The 20,625-nt window shown below is 40.0% G+C and overlaps 1 protein-coding gene across 1 annotated transcript in view; it reads right to left on the reverse strand.

The window, feature by feature from the left end:
- The window catches only part of LOC149079218 (phospholipid-transporting ATPase ID-like), a 67,311-nt gene that overhangs the window by 3,817 nt on the left and 42,869 nt on the right, over positions 1 to 20,625 (reverse strand). The window contains exons 9-22 of the mRNA XM_089240114.1: positions 18,865 to 19,112; positions 18,554 to 18,771; positions 14,628 to 14,877; positions 13,718 to 13,880; positions 12,119 to 12,201; positions 11,928 to 12,029; positions 11,713 to 11,832; positions 8,512 to 8,609; positions 6,449 to 6,627; positions 6,051 to 6,334; positions 5,696 to 5,879; positions 3,035 to 3,258; positions 2,840 to 2,923; positions 1,925 to 2,170 (exon numbers count right to left, since the gene is read on the reverse strand). Coding sequence (XP_089096240.1) covers positions 1,925 to 2,170; positions 2,840 to 2,923; positions 3,035 to 3,258; positions 5,696 to 5,879; positions 6,051 to 6,334; positions 6,449 to 6,627; positions 8,512 to 8,609; positions 11,713 to 11,832; positions 11,928 to 12,029; positions 12,119 to 12,201; positions 13,718 to 13,880; positions 14,628 to 14,877; positions 18,554 to 18,771; positions 18,865 to 19,112 — 2,483 coding nt within the window. The remainder of the gene's footprint in view (positions 1 to 1,924; positions 2,171 to 2,839; positions 2,924 to 3,034; positions 3,259 to 5,695; positions 5,880 to 6,050; positions 6,335 to 6,448; positions 6,628 to 8,511; positions 8,610 to 11,712; positions 11,833 to 11,927; positions 12,030 to 12,118; positions 12,202 to 13,717; positions 13,881 to 14,627; positions 14,878 to 18,553; positions 18,772 to 18,864; positions 19,113 to 20,625) is intronic.

A 20,625-nucleotide genomic window follows, 5' to 3' on the forward strand; every position in this document is an offset into this window, starting at 1 on the left:
TTTTATGTTTTGTCAGTATCGTGTTGTAGGCCTGCCTGCTCTCTGCGGAGAGACTATTAAATGGCAGACCGGCTCACGTAATTACAATCCCTACTTTCTTAGTGACACAGGGAGCATTAGCACGCCGGTGATTGGTTACTGCGAGCAAGAAAGCTAGCAAGACGTCACGAGAGGTGGAGTTTTAGGCGAAACTGAATTTCAAAGCTCATTAACGAAAAATAAAAGCATTTTTTATTGAATCAGTAACTGACTGCTGGGCCAAGCCTCGCGAGCCGTTATTATTGTCTTCTCGCTGCACATGAACCGCGTTTGATTAAATCAGAAACGAAAATGGAAACATTTTTTTAGTAAATCAGTAAATGACAGCAAAGATGGAAGGATGGGAAAAAAAATTGCATGTGTTTCAGACCGGATCGAGCACACAACATTCGGTAAATGAGTCTCGTACTATAACCATTACTCCAACGGCGGATGTCGGATTCAAGCACAATTAAATATATCTATTGTTAAACGTCACCAGCAAAAATTTCACCATGAGTGACGTAATGGTTCATCCCTTATTTCGGCCAATCACGATGCGCTAAATTTCTACAATGTAGCTAGAAATATAGGGATAGTTTATAAGCGACCGGCGTACATTCGTGCCTCGAAGCTGGGAAAACCGCAGAAAACTAACTTCAGTCGGCCACCACTATGCCGTCAACGGGGCTCCAACTTGGATCCTCAGGACGAGAGTCCAGCACGATGCCCACACTACTGCAAAAAATACCCGGGATGTAACCAGATAAAACCCAGTCCTATGACTACTGAGGGCCCGATGATGACAATCGAACTGTTATGTGGAAGCTGTACACACAATATAACAATATGGATGACTGCGATTATCTGATTCACCGTGATTCAAAATGTATATCCCAAGATTATCGGCAATCATTGAAGTTATTCATGAATGCCAGATTCTATATCGGATGGACGACTGTACGCCATCTTACAATAATGTTTATAATTTTTATTGCTCATTGGCATAGATTGTTTATATTTTATTTATCTGTTATATGATTTCAGATTGACGAGCGCTGATGTTCCAAGATGATTAAATCAATTTTTCGTTGCCTTCGTCTGAGGCGACTATGTTTCTTTGTTTTTAATGAACGCTTCGATATCTCTCCGAGAAGGGAAGCGGGGTGTGTCCGGTCTTCAAAGGTCAAAGTCCGTCAAAGCGCGAGATCCCGTAGCTACACCGAAGAGACCAAAGCCGGGTTTTCCTAGAAGTAAAGCTTCTGAGCCGTGTGCAGCGTGAAAATGCTGATTGGTTAAAAACCTGAAATTCAGGTTTTTTGACCAATCAGTATTTTTACGCTGCTCTCGCTGTAGAAACCTGCTCCTAGGAAAACCCGGCTATAACTCTGTGATTTACTTATAACGCGCATAGCAGTGTGATGCGCTGAGTGTAGACATTCACGGCGTCCCTTAACTTTAGCAAATACGTCCCATATTGCGTCAGTAGAAAATATATTACTTTTCCTGCCTACTCCACTCATAGGGGCGGCTCGAGAAAAAATCTCTACCGCTGCGGGACCTATTTTTGGTGCTCCCGACCACGTTTTTTTTTTTTGTCAAGAAAGCTTTTTGGCGCCAAATCCGAGTTGGCAGATTTAGCACCCTTCCTAGAGCGTCGTCCCATGTGGCCACACGGATCGCATGGCCCAAGTGTCGACCCTGTCCACTTTGCGCATTACGCTACTATGCGTGCTATGAGATTTTTTTTCTCCCTCTTTTGTTGATTAAATCCGTGCTTGTCCGTACTGCAAAAAGGCCCCCCCCCCCTCCCGGGTTAGATTCCGCGGAAACAAACAACTTTCCCTTCCAAAGTTGATCCAATAGGTTTAGACGGAACCAGGGATAAATCTTTGGGCAAACTCACTTGTGCCGTGACGATGAAGACCAGAAGAGTTGACACGACAGTCCCAAACAGCTGCTGCCCATCAGTGGTTAAACCGTTGGAATCCAGAGTTTCTCTGAAGGCTCCGAACGGCAGGAAGAACAAGGAAAATGAAGTGAGGAGGCCGTGCGCGACTGACTTCATGAACTCACATTTGTTGAATAACAAATTCTGATGGCCCGGTGTATACAACTGCGGATAATGCAGCGAATTGCGGTCGTTGACGTCCTGGAAAAATATCAAGTGAGCACAACATTAATACTCAGAAAACTCACCAACGAAAAAAGGCAAATACAAAACTTTTAAATGCATTTCGACACGCTATGGGTGACGACATAAGAGAATTAAAAAATACCACGATGATCGAGGATCCCACTTGGATTGGTTACCAAATCTTAAGCTGCTCAGCGGAATGAAAAAATATGCGTCTGTCCAAGTCAAACGTCGTGACCAGAATGAAGCTGAGCGCCTGCGTGTAAATCTTCTAAAACGACCTGATTGGCTGCTTGCGAAATGGAGTTATCTAATTGGTCTATTCGAATTTTCTTACAATTCCTACTCGTAGTGAACTCAAGCCATGGCAATACGACCGGTGGTGTTGATTTACTGTCGTTTACTAATTTATTTTTAAAAGCCCGAATATATGTAAGTCGAAATCAGCCGTGGGCTTCACTTTGTGGAAAACTTCCGCTTCCTGAAATTTGAATTTATGACCCTCTTGCCAGCAGTGAGGAGTGCATTAGGAGTTTTGCATTTCCCTTTTTCGTTGGTGATTTTTCTGAGTATTTATTAGGCAAAGTTTACCTACTTTCTTCCGAACACATTAATTACATGTGACTTTTAGATAATAAATTTGTCGTGAAAGAGATAGAGCACGACATTATACGCTATACCAACCTGGTCGAATACACCAAGTGCCAGAACAGGTAGTGAGGTATAAAAGACATTGTAAAAAGAGATGAACGCCGGATCATAAACAGTCTGAAAAGAAACATCGAAGAAAAGATGTAATTACATGAATAACTGTGAAGGAGAGAGAGAATTCATGTAAATTCAGTTTAAAATGAATCCGTGGTGGGTTTTTTTTTGTACCTGAGCGGAGAAGCCGCAGAAGAACGCGAACCAAAAATGGCAGAGCGTGAAGGCGAAGTTCTTGTAGAAAAAATATCTGAGAAATTTGCTCATCCTCAAGTACGACCAGCGTCCGTGGACCAAAAGCAACCTCTCGAGGTATCGGAACTGAGCCAGGGAGAAGTCGCTCGCTAGAACTGCCTGCATTCCTTCTTGGCCGCTGATGCCCACCCCGATGTGGGCGGCTGGAAATATACAAAAACAAGGTAAGTAAGTTACTGTAGAGTCGACGATTAATACTACTAAATTTGTATGAAATATCTAAGCTACTGATGGGGTGGATGGTAGGCTGCAGTGCCGTCTTAACGCATGGGCCCACGTGCCCGGGTGGCCTCAAGAGAATGGGGCCTCACAAAAATGAGATATAGTTGAAATTTTCGAGGAATATTCATGTAAATTTGCCTGGTAGGGAAAATCACTTGGCCCGGGAGGCCTATGGTGCTCTTGAGATGGCTCTGGTTAGCTGCACATACAATGACCTTATGGATATAGTGGAACATCGTTTATATACGCCGTTCAAGAGGCCGAGTCAAAACACCGTACAAATGTGTAAGTCAAAAGACTGAGACTTTAATTTTAAAAAAACAAAGGACTTCTCTTCCCCTCAGACATACAAAATATCATAAAATATTAATGTGTTTGTTTGCAGCTTCGGTTCCATGGTTTTCAAGAAATAGGCATGTAGGTTGGTGGACTTCCAGCCTAGTAGCGAGCTCCAGAACATCACTTTGCCCGAAGGTTCATTGTGGTGTGTGTGTGTTTGAGAATTTTATTGGCCATAGAATTCTTGCCACATTTAATTTTTGCTCTGTGATTGTGACCAATGGTGAAGCGTCATGTAACCAATAAGTTCTGCCGCCCAACCTTTACAACAGTGTTTCCCAACCGGTGTGCCCCGGTTTTGGGGTGCCGCGAGATATTATGGAGATAAATAAAAAACATATGACAGTCCACTTAAAGTTAAAAAAAAAATTTAAGTCGAATTAATTACTCTTATGCGTGACAGACTAATCGGATAAGTCGCCATCTGGTGGCAGTGTCAGCAATGTGAGCTTTGGCTTGAGTTAGGTCTGGCTGTCCATGTACGGCCCCGTTCGGGCCAACACCATCTATAACAGAAAGCCTCCGCGCAAAGCTCGTGACGTCACTGAAGAATTCCATTCCGCCTATAGTAATTGTATATACTGCAAAAAAGGGTAAAGCTATCGTATATGTCGGCCTGCTGTATCTAATGGCTACAGGTGAAATGGACTTCTTCGGTGATGTCAAAGCTTCGCGCGGAAGCGTTCTGCTATAGATGGTGTTGGTTCACGCAAAAGCTTAAGGAAAGAGTATTCGTTGGCTTTGTAGTTTAATGGTCTTGGGTGCTCACCCGGCAAGTGAGAGGAGGTGGGTACGATTCCCCGCAAGGCCTGTTGAATTTTCTTTCTTGAATTTATCTTCGCATCAGCCAGCTGTCGAAATCTTCGTAGTAATAGCGGAGAGGGACATCACCTTCGGATAAACTGAAAAACCTCATTTGTCAACACTTAGCAAGATTGCAAGATGCAATAGATATGTACTTTCCATCTTTTTCCACTGAGAATCTTGACTGCGTTGCCTCGCCAATTGATTTCGCAGACAATGCCCCCCCCCCCCAGCGTTAAAGGTGAAGTTGACTGATCTTATGTATATATGCATATATGAATTGACATCATCATGCTCCCCCCCCCCCCAAATTTATGTGTCTATCTCCGCCTATGACCAAGAGTAAGGCGTCGGTGGCTGCTTTTTGGCTTGAATTAAGAGAGGAGTATCCTAATCTAATGAAGTGACTGAATGATGACGCACTTTTACCCTTTTTAACATCATATCTATGCGAGAAAGCCTTCTCTGCTATAGCGACAATAAAATACAAAGCAATAAATACACTACTACTACTACTCAACCGTACATGCAGCTTGTACACATTCCTCTACGGAATATCTAACAAATTGGTACATGCCGGAATGTGCGTGTATATGTTGTGAATCTAATGTGAAGTTTGTTTCTGTGTAATGCCTGTTATCTGCAGTGCTGCCGTCTGTCAAGAAATAGACCGTAAGACCTTGAGGACAATAATTTACGTGTTTCGTTCCTAACTGTAAGGCCCGATATCAAGTATCTGTGCTCTAAGCATAAATCACAAGTTTCATATTAATGATTAATCGAACAAAACTATTGATGTATATTCACTCGGTGATTTTTGTTGTAGTAAACTGCATTCTGTATTCAAGGAAGGGTGCCCCGAGTTTTTAAATCTTATTCCCGAGGGTGCCGCGAACTTCAAAAGGTTGGGAAACACTGCTCTACACACCCATACAGCAGAATGGCTCCAACGCAGCTGCAGCATAAGCTCAGCCCAGTAACAGGGAGAATGGAGACCAGCGCAGCAAGTATGGAGATTTTCTACAACACTCGCCTATACGAGAAAATTCCCGCTGTAATAACTGGAAGACCTGTCCTGATTGTGGTGCCACAAGTCTTCTCATACTCGCGTGTAATAGGTACTAACCAACGAACGGCCTGGCAAATATGATACTAATGTAAAAAACAACTTTATAATCCGAACATCAGAAATTTCGATTTGATTGTGAAACCCACTTTTAATCATGCTGACGTCATTGGCACCGTCACCGATCGCGAGTGTAACGGCTCCTTTGTTCCTCTTGACGAGATCGACGACCAGCGCTTTCTGCAACGGAGTCACTCTGCAGCATATGACGGCTTTACACTGACATGCCACTTCAAGGAACAGTAGCTCCATCGATGGCTCCAGTGCGTAAGTCTGAAAATGAGCGACAGGAAAATTAGCTTGCTTTTGTAGGATACTCATGATCGTGAAAATGTTTCTCGAAGTGGGGGGTGGGGGTTCGTGGAACCTCCTAGAAGGACTTGATAGTCTTTCCAGGAATTTGAAAAAAAATATTCATGCCGTCGATTCTCTTAAAATGCTCACCAAGCTATGACCGTTCACAACAAGAGCGAATCCACCAGTTGGATCCTGTCCCTGGTATGGTGTCTTACTAGACTGTTCATCGTCTTCCGTCATGTGGTCGTCGAACCTGATGACCGAACAAGTGGCAGCATTGGAATTGCTGCTGGTGTGTACGTTCGCAATGGCTTCCCTGTGCCTCTTCAGCTGATCTTCAACCTGTTCGTAGGAACTTCCGTCGATGATGAAGATGTCGACCATGTCGTCAGAAAGAAGTTGACAGGAATAGCCGATGTTTATAGCCGTTTCTATGGGGTAAAAGGATGCCAATGTCATTAATAATACGAAGTGCGACCTATATATATGAGATCGTGTGAAACGTTTTCAACAAAGACGAAGATTCACAGATACGTCGAGTGTACCTTGTTTGTCACCGGTCAGTACCCAAAGCTTGATGTTTGCCAGCGCGAGATTGGCGATAGCGTCCGGTACGCCATCTTGTAACTTGTCTTCGATGGCTGTAGCTCCGAGGAGTCTCATGTCCCTTTCGATTTCTTCATAAGCAGCGTTTACTTTTTCTTCTCTGTCGTCCATTGATGTTCTACGAGAGAAAAAAAAATACAAATTAATTACAGTTTTTTTCCGGCATAGAAATCAGTGAGAATGTTTTCATCGGAAAAGTGTAAAACTTTCGGAAAGGAAAGAAAATTACAGAAATTATTCACGCATAGAGGAATGATGAAAAAAATTGAGAAAACAAGAAACTTACGCAACAGCAGCAAGAAAAATCATCAAAATGAGGAACGAGAAAGAATGAAGAACAATAAAATCGCTGAAATGTTTCACAAATGAGAAATTAGGAAAATTGGAAGCTTTCCCAGCAGTGAGAAAAATCACTAAAACAACAAATATATAATGGAAATCGGAAGCTTAACGCCTATAAATAGAATCACTAAAATAAGAAATGATGGAAATTAGAAGCTTACGCAGCAGTGAGATAGATAGATAGATAGAACCGCTCACAACCCCCGGACTGACGCAAAGCACCTTACTTCCGTTACCCCAAAAGAGGCAGAGTTGTGTCGGAAAAAGTTATCAAAGATTTATAGCGGTGGCTCCCCCTGCCGCTTGCTCGCAAGTATCGAATCACTCGCGTCGTTCTCCCCCATGAAGACAGCAGTGAGAAAATCCCCAAAATGAAAAATAACGAAAATTGAAAGCAAAAATAAAAATCACATAGGCCACATACAGTGTTAAGAAATGATGGAAATCGGAAGCTTAAGCAGAATTAATGCGACCACACTGAAAGGAGAAATTATAGAAACGGCATCTTACAGAGCGCAGCAGCAAGGAAAATAACTTTAATAAGAAATGATAGAAATATTGGAAGCATGCCCAAAAGCAAGAAAATCGCCTCGATGAGAAATGGTGGAAATTGGATGTTTAGGCAACAGGAAGCAAATCACTGAAATAAGAGATGATGGAAAATTAAATAGCAGCAAGAAAAATTAATAAAATCAGAAAAGATAAAAATTGAAAGCTTACGCGGCAGCAAAAACATCACTAAAATAAGAAATGATGGGAACTTAAAGTTTACGCAGCAACAAGAAAATCAAAAAATATGCTTTACGCATGAGAAATGATAAAAATTCAGAATATAAGAAATCTATGCTACACAGCAAGAAAATCACTGAAAGTGCAAGTGATGAAAATTGAAAGCTTACGCGGCAGCAGCAGCAAAAAAATCAATCACTCAAACTAAGAAGTAATGGAAGTTGTGGAACAAAGATTTTACGCATGAGAAATAATAAAAAATTGAGAAAATTAATGTAAAATCGAAAAGGGGCAAGAAAATCACCGAAATGTTTCAAGCATGAGAAATACTGAAAATCCTCCTACTTGAAGCTTACGCAGTAGGAAGAAAATCACTAAAATAAGAAATGATAGTTATTTCGAAGCTTGCAGCAGAAAGATCATCACTCAAACTATAAATTATAAAAACTTTGAAGCAAGGTTTTAATCATGAGCAGTGATGAAAAATTTAGGAAATTAGAAGCTTGTGCAAGAGCAAAAAAATCGCCGATATATTTCACACATAAAAAGTAATGAAACTAGAGAGCTTACGCAGCTGCAAGAAAATCACTCAAATGAGGAAAATATTTGAGCTTTCGCAACAGCAAGAACCTAAAATGTGTTTTAAGCTGGGATTACACCGTAAAAGTTTTATAAAATCAATCCCTTTTATAAAACTTGAAAAATCCAACCAATAAAGCTCATAGGTTACATTCGAGCAAACGCAACCAATAATCTTACTGGTTGAATTTTTCAAATTTTATAAAAGAACTTTTAGAAAACTCTTATAGTGTAATCCCGGCTTTAGGTATGAGATGAGATCAAAAGCTGAGAAAAATTAGAAGCTTGTATAAGAGCAAGAATATCATTGAAATGTTTTACGCATCAGAAATGATGAAAATTGCCAACTTACGCAGCAGCATGGTAAAGCTCCTTCCAGGCTTCGAAAGTGTCTTCTTCCAGATCTTTGACAGCTAGGCAAAGTGTCCGGAGACCTTCTCCCGCAAATTTCTATAAATCAGAAATAACAGTTATACATTAATAATGTATTAATACATTACATAATGTATATTAAGTTAATACATTACGAGAATAATGTATTGTCGGATAATCAGCATGGGTTCAGGAAGGGGAAGTCATGTGTAACTAACGTCCTTTGCTTCTATGATCACGTGACTAAGGCTTTGGGTAAGAGCAAAAATGTAGATGTTGTTTACCTTGATTTCCAGAAGGCATTCGATCCGGTCCAACATGGTAAACTCTTGAAGCGTTTACACGAGATTGAAATTTGAAGCAACTTGCTGAATTGGATATAATCGTGGTTAAGAGATAGGTCGCAACGAGTTATAGTGAACGGGGAATTCTCTGGTTGGACAGACGTCACAAGTGGAGTTCCTCAAGGAAGTGTACTTGGCACCATACTTTTTTCACTTTTTATCGATAAACTCGATCAGGATATCGATGGGATTACTAGCAAATTCGCAGATGATGTGAAGCTAATGGGGGTAATCGGGAATTGCTCCAGACCAGTCTAAACAGGATTGCAGCATGGGCAAATGAATGGAGCGTGACATTTAGCGTTGATAAGCGCAGGGTCGCTCATTTTGGTTCGAACAACCCACGGTTCTCTTACGAGTTGAATGGTGGCACTATCCCGGATGCAACTAGGGTCACCGATTTGGGAATTCTCAATGACGAGCGGCTTAGGTTTTCTGAACATTGTTCAGCGGTGGTCAAAAAATCTAATAGAATGCTTGGTTTCATTTTCAAAAAGGTCTCTTCGCGTTCTCCTAAAGTCATTCTTCCGCTTTTCCGAGGCTTAGTTTGTCCTGGACTGGAGTATGCTGTAAGGTTTTGGAGACCATACCTACAAAGGGACATAGACATGGTTGAAGGGGTGCAGAGAAATTGCTACGCGTGTCCTTATTGGTACACAGGGCTTGAGTTATGAAAAGAGACTTCATTTTTTGAATATGTTTACATTGGATGAACGCAGGTGTCGAGGAGATATAATCGAAGTGTTCAAAATTTTCAATGGGATGGATAGGATGGACCATGAAGTTTTAGTACACCGCCAATCGACTGCTTTTACAAGGGGATACCATTATCGATTGGTGAGGGACAATGCAAGGTTATGGTGTCGCAGGGAATTTTTCTCTAATAGGGTTGTTAATAAATGGAATAGCTTACCCCCGGAGGTAGTAAATTGTAACACAATTGACACGTTTAAAAAGAAATACGATAAACCTGTTGGGGTAAATCGAGAAGTTATCCATACTTAGAATAAGACAACCATAAATATTCTATATGGGCATTGTATGATATTTATCACGTGTATATATTGTTTATAATTTTTGTTAATTGCATTTTTAATTGGGTTGCTGTATTTTTGAAATATATGACATCCATATTTTTATGGGCATCTTTTTCTCAGCCACCTCGTTGGGCATTTTGCCTGTTGTGGCGTTGTATTTGTATTTGTATTACATTAATAATGCATTTCAAAAGTTTTAGGTGCATTGGAAAAATGAGATGAGACTGCTTTTCCTCTTGTGAAGTGCATCATGAATCTCCATGATTAAAAACCAACAGTAATACACTATCATTGAAAGGTTCCAATGTCTCTGATAACGATGCTCCATAGTGAGGATGGCTAGGTAAAAAATGTTTACGCTCTTCATCGCTATAAGCACCTAAATTTTTTTACTTTTAATGATATATCTTGGATCCCGCGTTCTTGTCGTTGTCTAAAAAATCACTCAGGAAAAGAAAGCAGTAGATATATAACCATTTTGCAAGAGGACTAAGCAGCTAATTCATTTTTTCCCAGCTTGGTATCGAAATTTGGATCTCTCAAAAGTTTTCCGATTTCCAACAAATAGGCTCCCTTTCGGCCTCCCCTCCCTAAATTTGAGATATATTTCGTTCAAATGATTAAAAAACTGACCTTCATCAAGAGCTGTTACGAAATTCTCAATCAGGCCCAACTTGATATGAAGTGCAGGTATGTTACTTGGCTCACAATCAGAGACATTTTTTTTTACATTATCCTTTCCAATGATGTATGATTTTCTTACGGGGCCAGTCGTTGGCTTCGTAGTGACTTTTGGTGTCTGCTGTCCCATAGACAGAAAAGGAAGAAGCAGTATTTTGTGAATCTACCTTGTAAACATGCGAAAAGAGCAACCATCACAGTATATTTGCACTTATGATCTTCACATCTGATTGCCTCCAGTAGCAGAGTCATGCCTGTAAAATATGTTTTTTTTCCTTCTTTTGTCCACCGAATAAGCCACAGGCACTGAAAGTTGTTACCATTACTCAATACTACTGCTTTTAAGCTGATTTTACTTGAATAAATAGTCAACTCCCCCCCCCCCCTTCTGTGGGTTATGCTGAACACCGATTTTCATCATCAGCCATTTTATGCCGAAACATACACTTATTGAATTCCGCATTTCAAAATGTATAGACAAAGTCTTGATCTGAAGCTTGAAAAACCTTTGTTCCTTCAGCAGAAAGCTTGACTTTTTCAACCTGGAACTGAAAAATTCAGCTTGTTGTTTAGAAAGCTTTTTAAATCGAAAACCGAAATCACGAAACCATTTCCTTCTGTTCTATGAAGTTCGGCGATTTGTCATAATCAGGTCTGTACTCTTTTGAAGATTGTACGTATTCTAACATTTGTGTTTCATTGCTTTCCAAATAAGACTCACTGTGTAGTATGTGTTATTACAAATAGTTCAGGATAGTCACAGATTTAATTTTACAAATGTATTTCGTCACGATCTCTACCCAAGCAACCCCCAAAAGCCTTTAAAAATATAATAAATCTAAATAACATAAAAACCTCTAACGTGTTAGCACATTATTAAGAGCAGATTCAGATTCTACACCCAAAAATCTATAAGAATTGATGTGTCACATTTCAGATACAAAATGGCTGTTGACTAGTGTAATATTCACGTTTATGAGTTCTACATTACCAATCAAATACAGTTATATCAAGAAACTCTCAATCAGCTTCGATCTCTGTTGAAGAATCCATCTCTGGCACCACCTCCATACCGTAGAATATCATTCAGAGTATATAATGTTACTGATGCTTACTTACATTCAAATGTTCTAGCGTGACGTTCTTCAAGTCCTCGCAACTCGAATCAAGCCTTTCGAAAATGATGGAGTCAGCGCCTTTGCAATAGAGTTTCAACATGCCGTCTTTACGAAGTATGACCTGTAATACGATTCAATAGAGATCAGAATACCCGTTACGTACAGCATCAAACACTGCTGAAAATGACAAACGTATCGACAAACATATCGACTTACCGACATCCGCTTACGAACGTTATTGAAGTCGAGGATAGCGTATAGCTCGTATACTTCTAGTTGGCCCATGACTTCTATGCTCACGCTTGCAGGAGTCCGGTTCTGAAATTAGAATATTCAAATTTTTCAAAAATATTATCATTATATATTGTTTTTAATTTGTAAATGTTTCATTGAAAAGAATTTCTTACTCTAAAAACAAAACCGAAATTTCGAGCGGCTGACGTTAGAGCTTCTTCATCTGGAGACTGTGCTTGATATTCTAACACGCCATCTGGAAGGGAAGTTTTTAAAAAGATATTATATATATACAAAAAATTTCGTCCAATTGTGATGGGTATATTTGGTTACAGTTTGTCATATGCTACAAACATAGTCCATCCAACACAAGAAGAGTCTTTGCATCACGATTTCGTTGTAAAGAGGATGCACCATAACCATATTGTTACGAAAAATATCGGTTGCGCAAGTTTTGGAGAACCCCTCGGGACAGTAATCTCCCATTGCCAAACTGGAAGGGTAAAGATAAACACTCGAATTTTCTAGATTGATCCGGAACGTCTCGTATGACCTCCAGACGGTGGCACCACCAGACTGGTACTACAGTGGAATTTCTGTAAAATTCGATGTGTCTTTAAAAACGATGCGAGGAATAGAGAGAGAAGTCAGTGAGTTGTTGTTTATCCTCAATGCGAGATTCTTATTTGTGAAAAATTGTAAATAGCTGTTCTCTCTGTGAATAAATTTGTGCGTCCTGAAGATTGTTTCATCCTCTGATCATTTCAAGGACTTGTGAGAAATTACCCGGAACAATATTACACCGTTTACGCTATCATGAACGTTTGTAAAAGTCACTAGAGCCTTAACTAGCATGCCTTGGTTAGTGTTGAGATGGAAGATTATGATCGAATTTACTAAAGACCAAGATTATCATCACCATCGGATTCGCTAAGGACTAAGATCATCATCACCATCGGATTCGCTAAGGACTAAGATCATCATCACCATCGGATTCGCTAAGGACCAAGATCATCATCGGATTCACTAAGGACCAAGATCATCATCGGATTCACTAAGGACCAAGATTCATCATCGGATTTACCAAGCACCGAGATCATTATCGGATTCACTAAGGCACCCCAAGATCATCAACATCGGAGATTGTCACCCAATTCACAAAGAACCAGGATCACCATCGGATTCACACAGATCGTCATCGAATTCGCAAAAAACGATCGTCAAAAAAAGATCAGCAAAAGATCGTCATTGAATTCACAAAAAGCTCAGATCACCATCGGATTCACATCAAAAATTATCATCGGATTCACATCAAAATCACCATCGGATCCATACAAGATCGTCATCAGGTTTACACGAAATCGCCATTGGATTCACAAAGGACCGAGATCATCATAGGATTCACAAAGGACGAAGATCATCATTGAATGTTTCACCAAGGACCACAGAACATCTCCCAGGTGTGCTCTTCAGTCAAAAGAGTCCTACAGTTTGGCTTTAGGCTCGATGATGTGGATTATAATTTCATTCTTTCAATGCGCCAACTTCTATATTCTGAAGTTTACAAGAAGCTGAAATAGCTCGCCAAACGAGAAATGGTGATTACTGAACTTCATTTTCGCTTGAATGGTTCTTATTAAATCCGCGTCTCCCGTAACAAATCGATTAACTAGTCGGAAATCACTGGCAGAAATATAGGCCAAAGACTCTTCTCGTGGATGTAAGAACGGCATGAATGTTAAGATAGTCATTCTAAAAACATTTACGATTACCTCCTTTGTCTTCGGACATGACTGTGTGGCATAGAGCGAGCAATCGAAAGAATTCGTAGACACCCGGATCGCCCTGGTGTATGGCTTCGAGTAGAGAAGTGTCGCCAAACTTGAATTTGGGTTCGTACATTGGGTTGAAAGAGAAATCAGCTTCCGGACTGGACTATGTGTGAGAAAGAAAACACGTGTTAATAAGCCATCCTTCATCACATAGCATTTGTACGTAAATGTTTACATACGAATATAACTGGCACTTAGATCAGTGGTGTCTAACCTTTTTTTCTAATCCGCGTTCCCATATACAAGAAACAAAAACCTTACACGCACACTCTAGAACAGGGGTTGCAAAACCTCCAGCCCGCAGATGAAGTGAGAATTTCGATGGAAAATTATCAATACACACAACACGATACAAGACTAGGCTGTCCCCGGAAGTTCATAAAAATACAGGAAATTGAGATCCATACGGGATATCGCCAATAATCGTAAAAAAAAAAATTGGCAATCAAGTATTCCAATTAGAGCCTAAAAAAATTGTCAAAGGCAAGTAAAGTTGCTTATTACGGTCAATAAAAACTGTCAAACTAAATTAGAATTGCCAATTACAGCCAAAAAAAACTGATTAATTGATTTGAAAAATTTAAAATTGTCAAAAACACACACAAATAAAGTTGCCAATTTCAGCCAAAAAAAATTAAGTCATGAAAGTAATCTCGATTCTTGATTTCAAACATTTAAGTTAGCCTCGTAGAAAATAACGGAAAAACCGGGACATTTTTGTGGAAAATTTGGGACGACCAAAATTGCGGAAATGTCCCATAAAATACGGGACAGAGTTTTTTTTTTTTTTTTTCCACGATTATATTCAATTTCTTGAATTTCACATGCATTATGATACAAAAATGCCAACCTGCCCGGACTGCGTCTCATCCCCAGCGGCGGTGGCGTCGCCGAACATTCTTCCGCCGATGGAACATTTGTGGAAGGACATGATGTTTTGGGTGAGGGTACCCGTTTTGTCTGAGAAGATGTACTCGATCTGGCCGAGTTCCTCGTTGAGTGTCGTGGTACGAGCTTTAGCTGGAGTGTCGTTCACCTCGTAGTACATTTGCTCGTCCCAGTTTATCCACAGGCTGTGACAGAAACGTATCACCTCGACACTGTTTAAAAAGAAAAACAAAAACATAGCGAAGTGTCAGTTCTATAGTAACATTCAAAGTGGTAGAAGAAATTATTCAAAATTGTTCAGGGCTGGGTAAAAAAATTATAATTATCCCTTTAAGTGATTTTTAAAATTTTCCTGATCCGCATTATAACTGCCACATTTGAAATTGCAAAACATTAACAAACTGCCACCTTTTTTCAAGAACTATTCCACCCACCGCTTTCATTTCCTTCACTACGACACAAAAATACCTGTCTGGCCCGGGGGTGAGAGCAGGCGGGTCACGTGTCCCGGGAGCTGGATCCGAGGGGGCACAAATTTCATTCCGAAACCTCTCCTTCAACATTACAAGGGGGCGTCAAAATGCGCGCTTGCCCCGGGTGACCAATCATTTAGTTGCGGCCCTGGGTGGGGGGAAACACAAACATTCTATTTTTCTCGCTATAACCTTATCTATCTAACAACTAGCTGTTACCCGCGGCTTCGCTCGCGTGTGAATTTGGTAATCCGAAATTCTTCCTTGAGACCCCCCCCCCCTTTACGGAGTTGATTTTGAGAAATCCCTTCTTAGCGATTCTTTACATCATATAATGAAGATACTGACCAAATTTTTCAAATTTATAGTTTCAACGGTTTTTCACTCGGCATGATTTTTCTACATAGTATTTCAACTCCCTTATGACTCCCCTTAAGGGTGAAATTTTGAAAAACCTTCTTATATAGAGTGAGTCTGTCATGAAATTAAGCCGAATTTCATGAAATAAGACCAAATTTCATAAATGTAGCTTCACTGGTTTCAGTTCGGCGTGATTTCTGTATGTAACCATTGAACCCCCCTTATGACTCCCCTCATTGGTCGAATTTTGAAAAACCCCTTCTTAGTGATTCTTTACGTCATAAAATAAACCTACTGACCAAATTTCATAAATATTGCTCCAGTGGTTTCGGCTCGGCATGATTTCTCTTTGAACCCCCCCCCCATGACCCCCCCCCCCAGGGGTCGAATTCCGAAAAACCCTTTCTTAGTGGGTCTTTACTTCATAAAATAAAACTCTGACCGAATTTCATATTCATAACTCCAGTGGTTGGTTTCGGCTCGGCGATGATGAATCAATCAGTCAGGACATGTCATTATATATATAGATATAGATAATAGCAATAATTCAAGACGTAAACAAAAAGAAATTTCTTCAGAGAAAATTGTGATCATTTCAGAACTCTCTTGGACCAATAAAAGTGTTCACAATAGAAGGTTAGGATGTCCACATACCGTGTGTTCGAGAAAAAAAACTTTCCTGACCACCTTTTACGAGCACACACAGATTGTAGTTCGCTAAAAAGTATTTAATTTTAGGGGAATGAACGTAATAAATTTTGTCTTTTTTTTTCAGAATACAACTCATATAAAGACTATGCCAAGTTTAAAACGTTTATCCCTTTTGAAATTAAGTGCTTCTTGGGGAATTCCAATCTGATCATTGTGTGTGTGCTTTCAAAGGGTGGTCAGGGTAGTATTGTTTTCTGAGCACACGGTATGCTGACACTCTAATCTTCTTCTATTGTGGACATTTCTACTGGTCCAAGAGAGACAATTTTCTTTGAAGGAATTTGTTCTGTTCACATATTGAATTATTGCTATTCTCCTCTACCAATCTGTTAAAGAAAAAGGCCTAACTATCCTTTAATACGCAGAATAAAATTCATTGTTCATCAGGAAATTAGCCGGAATTACACTATAAAAGTTTGATAAAAGATCTTTACAAAACTTCAAAATGCAACCAATAAGCGCGTCGGTTACACTCGAGCAAATGCAGCCAATAGGATTGCTGGTTGTTTTCTTTCAAGTTTTGTAAAAGAACTTTTATAGAGTGCAATAGATAGAGATTGCACTATGAAAGTTTTATGAAAAATCTTTTGTAACATTTGGTAAATGCAACCAATAAGCTGATGGGTTTGAACCTGCTCTAATGTAACCGATAAGATTATTGATTGCATTTTTCAAGTTCCATGAAAAAAGCTTTTTAAAAACTTTAATAGTGCTCTTTTATAGAACTTGAAAAATATAACTAATAATCTTATCGGTTACATTCGGGCAGATTCAAACCCATCAGCTTACTGGGTGCATTTATCAAATTTCATAGAAGAATTTCCATAAAACTTTAATAGTGTAATCCCAGCCTTTCAGACATATATTACTATTCTATCCAACGAGGATCTTAACTTTTACTATAAAAGATAGCCTCTTGACTCGAGCTTCGCGGAAAACAACTACGTTGAATTATTCGAGAAGCCCTCACACACACACACAGAAATGATGCCCAGCCATAAGGATATGCAAATTACGTAACCGACGTGAGAAAAGGGCAGTGAGTCCTACATTTTTTTCTAATTGTATCACACTGTAAATCGGGGGGGGGGGGAACTGAAAACGTATTGCGAATTTTTCGAATAAGTTTCCAAGATATTAGCTCCCATTGCATAGTCATCATCTCTGAGAAATATTTGGAAAAATTCTCAAGATCACTTTTTGATTAAATCGTCATTTTTTCTACCAGGCCCTATAATTCCTTCCACAACTGTATTTACATAGCACAAGCGTGGGATTCTGAATAGAATTTTCAATAGGGCTGTGAGAATCGATTAAAATTTGTAACTGGTTGATCAAAAAAAATTTTTAATCGATTAATCGAATTTTAATCGAATGCTATTCATTCATAGCAAAAGCAGTGTCGTTAACTATGGTGATATTAATTGATGGCATATAAAAACACATTAATTCATTTCACGCATCTATCCACTACTACTACTACACCGTACATGCGTCTCGTTCATATTCCTACATCTATCCACTGAATGGATACAAATAAATGCCCCGTCCCCTTGAAGCTATTTAATGTGCATGAAACATGAATGTGCAAATTTCTAGAACTTGGAAAACGACTTTTGAATGTTTACTGTACCCATGGAAGTTGTTCTCCTAAAAAGTTTTGTAAAACATTTTAGGAGATATAACATTACAGAGGGCACGTTTCTGACAAAACTTGGCGAAATAAGTGATCCAAACAGCTCATAAACCCAAAAGTGAAAATTTGCACTTTCATTTCTCCGGTATAAGGGGGATGATATGTTGCGCATACCTTGTCATGTCCTGGAATTTTTTTCTTGACTTGGATCTTGTCGTTTTTTTTTTTAGTTGTTAATTCTAGAAATCATTACTAGTTTTAGTTGAATCGACTTGCGTTTCCTCATGTCGAAAAGTTCAATGAAAATATTACAAATACAAATACAACACCACAACAGGCAAAATGCCGAGGCAGGTGGCTGAGAAAAAGATGCCCATAACAAATATGGATGTCACAGATATTTTTAAATACGGTCACTTATCTGAAATGTTATGTATAGGAACATAATATTTAAGTCATTTGATCGGTTTAGTGAAGTAAAATTACAAACTTTTAATAAAAATTTCAATAGATCTTTGACAGAGTCGATTAACTCATCTAAAATTTTCAACTGCGATTAACACTTGATCGATTAAATGACCCGATCAATCGATTAATCGGATCAGCTCTAATTTTCAACTATAAAATTTCAGATAATGGTTCCTTGTATATGTGAGATGAGGGCGGGAAGTGGGGGAGGGGGGGAAGAGGCTTTACTTGATGACTTACCTGACGTAGAGCGAAATTGGCACAACAGTGTTCATTACGATCCCGTACGAAAAGAACACGAGAACGGCTATAATTGCAGCACCGCCTGAAACGTCTATATCTTTTGGCACCAGCACATCCCAGGGCAAATGGACGCGGAAGTGTTGACCGGTGACGGTCTCCCAGATACCGCAAGCGATCGTGCAAAACAGGCACAGACTGAGCAAGCACAAGACGATCTGCAATACATATTTATGTGTGTAGTAATCAACATGAACCAATCTTATATGATCGGGGGAAATGACGTATAAAGAGAAGTCCCCATGTCTTACCCCGATAATGAGAATGTTCAGGAGACGATCCAGAGAAGTGCGCTTGAAGATAGTCTTGCCAGAATTCTGCATAAGTTTCGTATCCCGACCAGCAAATACGACGATTCCGTAGCACCACCGGGTGTTCCTAAGTACACAGCCCCTGTACAGGACCTTGTCGTTGTCTATGGAGTAGGACTCGCCTTCCCAGAAGAGAGTTCCTTCGAATTTCGAGAGGTTGTTGTTAGGTGGCTCGCACACAATGTCACCTGGAATAAGAAGAAAAGACCCACATGTTATGGGGACCAAGAGGCCTAATAAGAAAATAGGTAGCTGTTACTTCCGGATAGGATAAGGCGTGCCCCCCCCCCCCCCGTGTGGTTCTACATCACCCAAGCTGCCCGCGACACATTTCCAGATTACTTGGATCCGCGAAATATTTAGAGATCACCAAAGTTACTCTGAAGGGACTTATCAATAGAGATAATGTTAGGCCAGGTGTCCACAAACTAGCGTTAGGTTTTTCTCGGTTTTTGCGCACCGAGTAACGCGATACCATTAAGAATATTTGATATTTTTATAAAGGGTGGTTGATGACGTAAGCATCATCCAAACCCCCCTTTCCCCTGTCATCAAAAGTCAGCAAATCGGGAACCCCCCATCGATACTGACGTAATTCCTGAATGACTCCTTATTTACATAATTTTCGTAACAGTATTTATGTTGTCGAAGTTGTGCTTGTTTCGCGTTCTTGCCGGTGGTACTATCGGCTTTCCATATTCTGGAAGTGAAGATGGTAAATGTCTGAATTTTTCATGTTATGTAAGTATTCATGTTGAAGATGTGCCTGCTCTCCGCGTAGAGTCTTTTTTTCAAATGTGAGACCGACTCGCATTCGCGCCTAGAAATTACTAGAATACCGCAGAAAACCAATTTCAGCCAATCACCTGTTTTCCGCCTACACAGTTCAAACATGGATTCTCATAATGAGGGTTCAACACGATGCCCACACGATCGCACAGCTGCTGTTTGGCGTGGACTGCAGTCTAGAGTAGCAAAAGAACGTCAAATCTTGTGTCAAATTCATGTACCGGGAATGTAAATACGTATGGTATATTGCGGAAGGTATATGGAAATAAAACAGCGAGTCACGCAAAATGTTTGGAATTGCACCAGCGTTTCAAGAGCAGAAGAACAGCGCCAAAAGACTGACCTCCTTGATAAAGTCACTGTAGGAGCGCAGGATCTTCGGCAGCTAGGCGATGTATCCTCAAAATCCACGTCAGAATTCCTTACACTGTTTAGCGTGTCTCAGTGACGATGGTTACACGACAATCTTTGTGCACCAATTTTATCGCCGTTTCCGAAGGTGTTGCTCGAGAATGGTTGCACAAGAGCACAATGGTTGGTGCCTTTTTCCAAACACTTGAAGAACATGAGCCACAAAAAACTCTTATGACTCGTTACTTCGTTGACACATGCCTATCGTAACATTTCGTACGTCTCCATTCCTGATTTGCCGAGTTTGATGCAGAATTTGATGTTCACTCACTACGGCAGCGGTTCTCAACCTTTTTTGACTCGCAGAGTCCTTTCTGGTATACGTATAATGTCTATGTCGGAGCCCCGTAGCCATATTTTTAATTTATTCATCAAAGTCGCTGATTTACTTGTATTATTCAAAAACATTTATAATTTTTTTTTCTCCAAACTTACAATGTTTTTATATTTCTCTCGAGCGGCCGCGGAGCCCCTGGACAGTTCACAAGTAGCCCCAAGGGC

This window comes from Pholcus phalangioides, unplaced genomic scaffold (genome assembly GCF_987345545.1).
Source record: "Pholcus phalangioides strain wild (caught in Gottingen) unplaced genomic scaffold, Ppha-v1.0 ptg000012l_1, whole genome shotgun sequence".
Lineage (NCBI taxonomy): Eukaryota > Metazoa > Arthropoda > Arachnida > Araneae > Pholcidae > Pholcus > Pholcus phalangioides.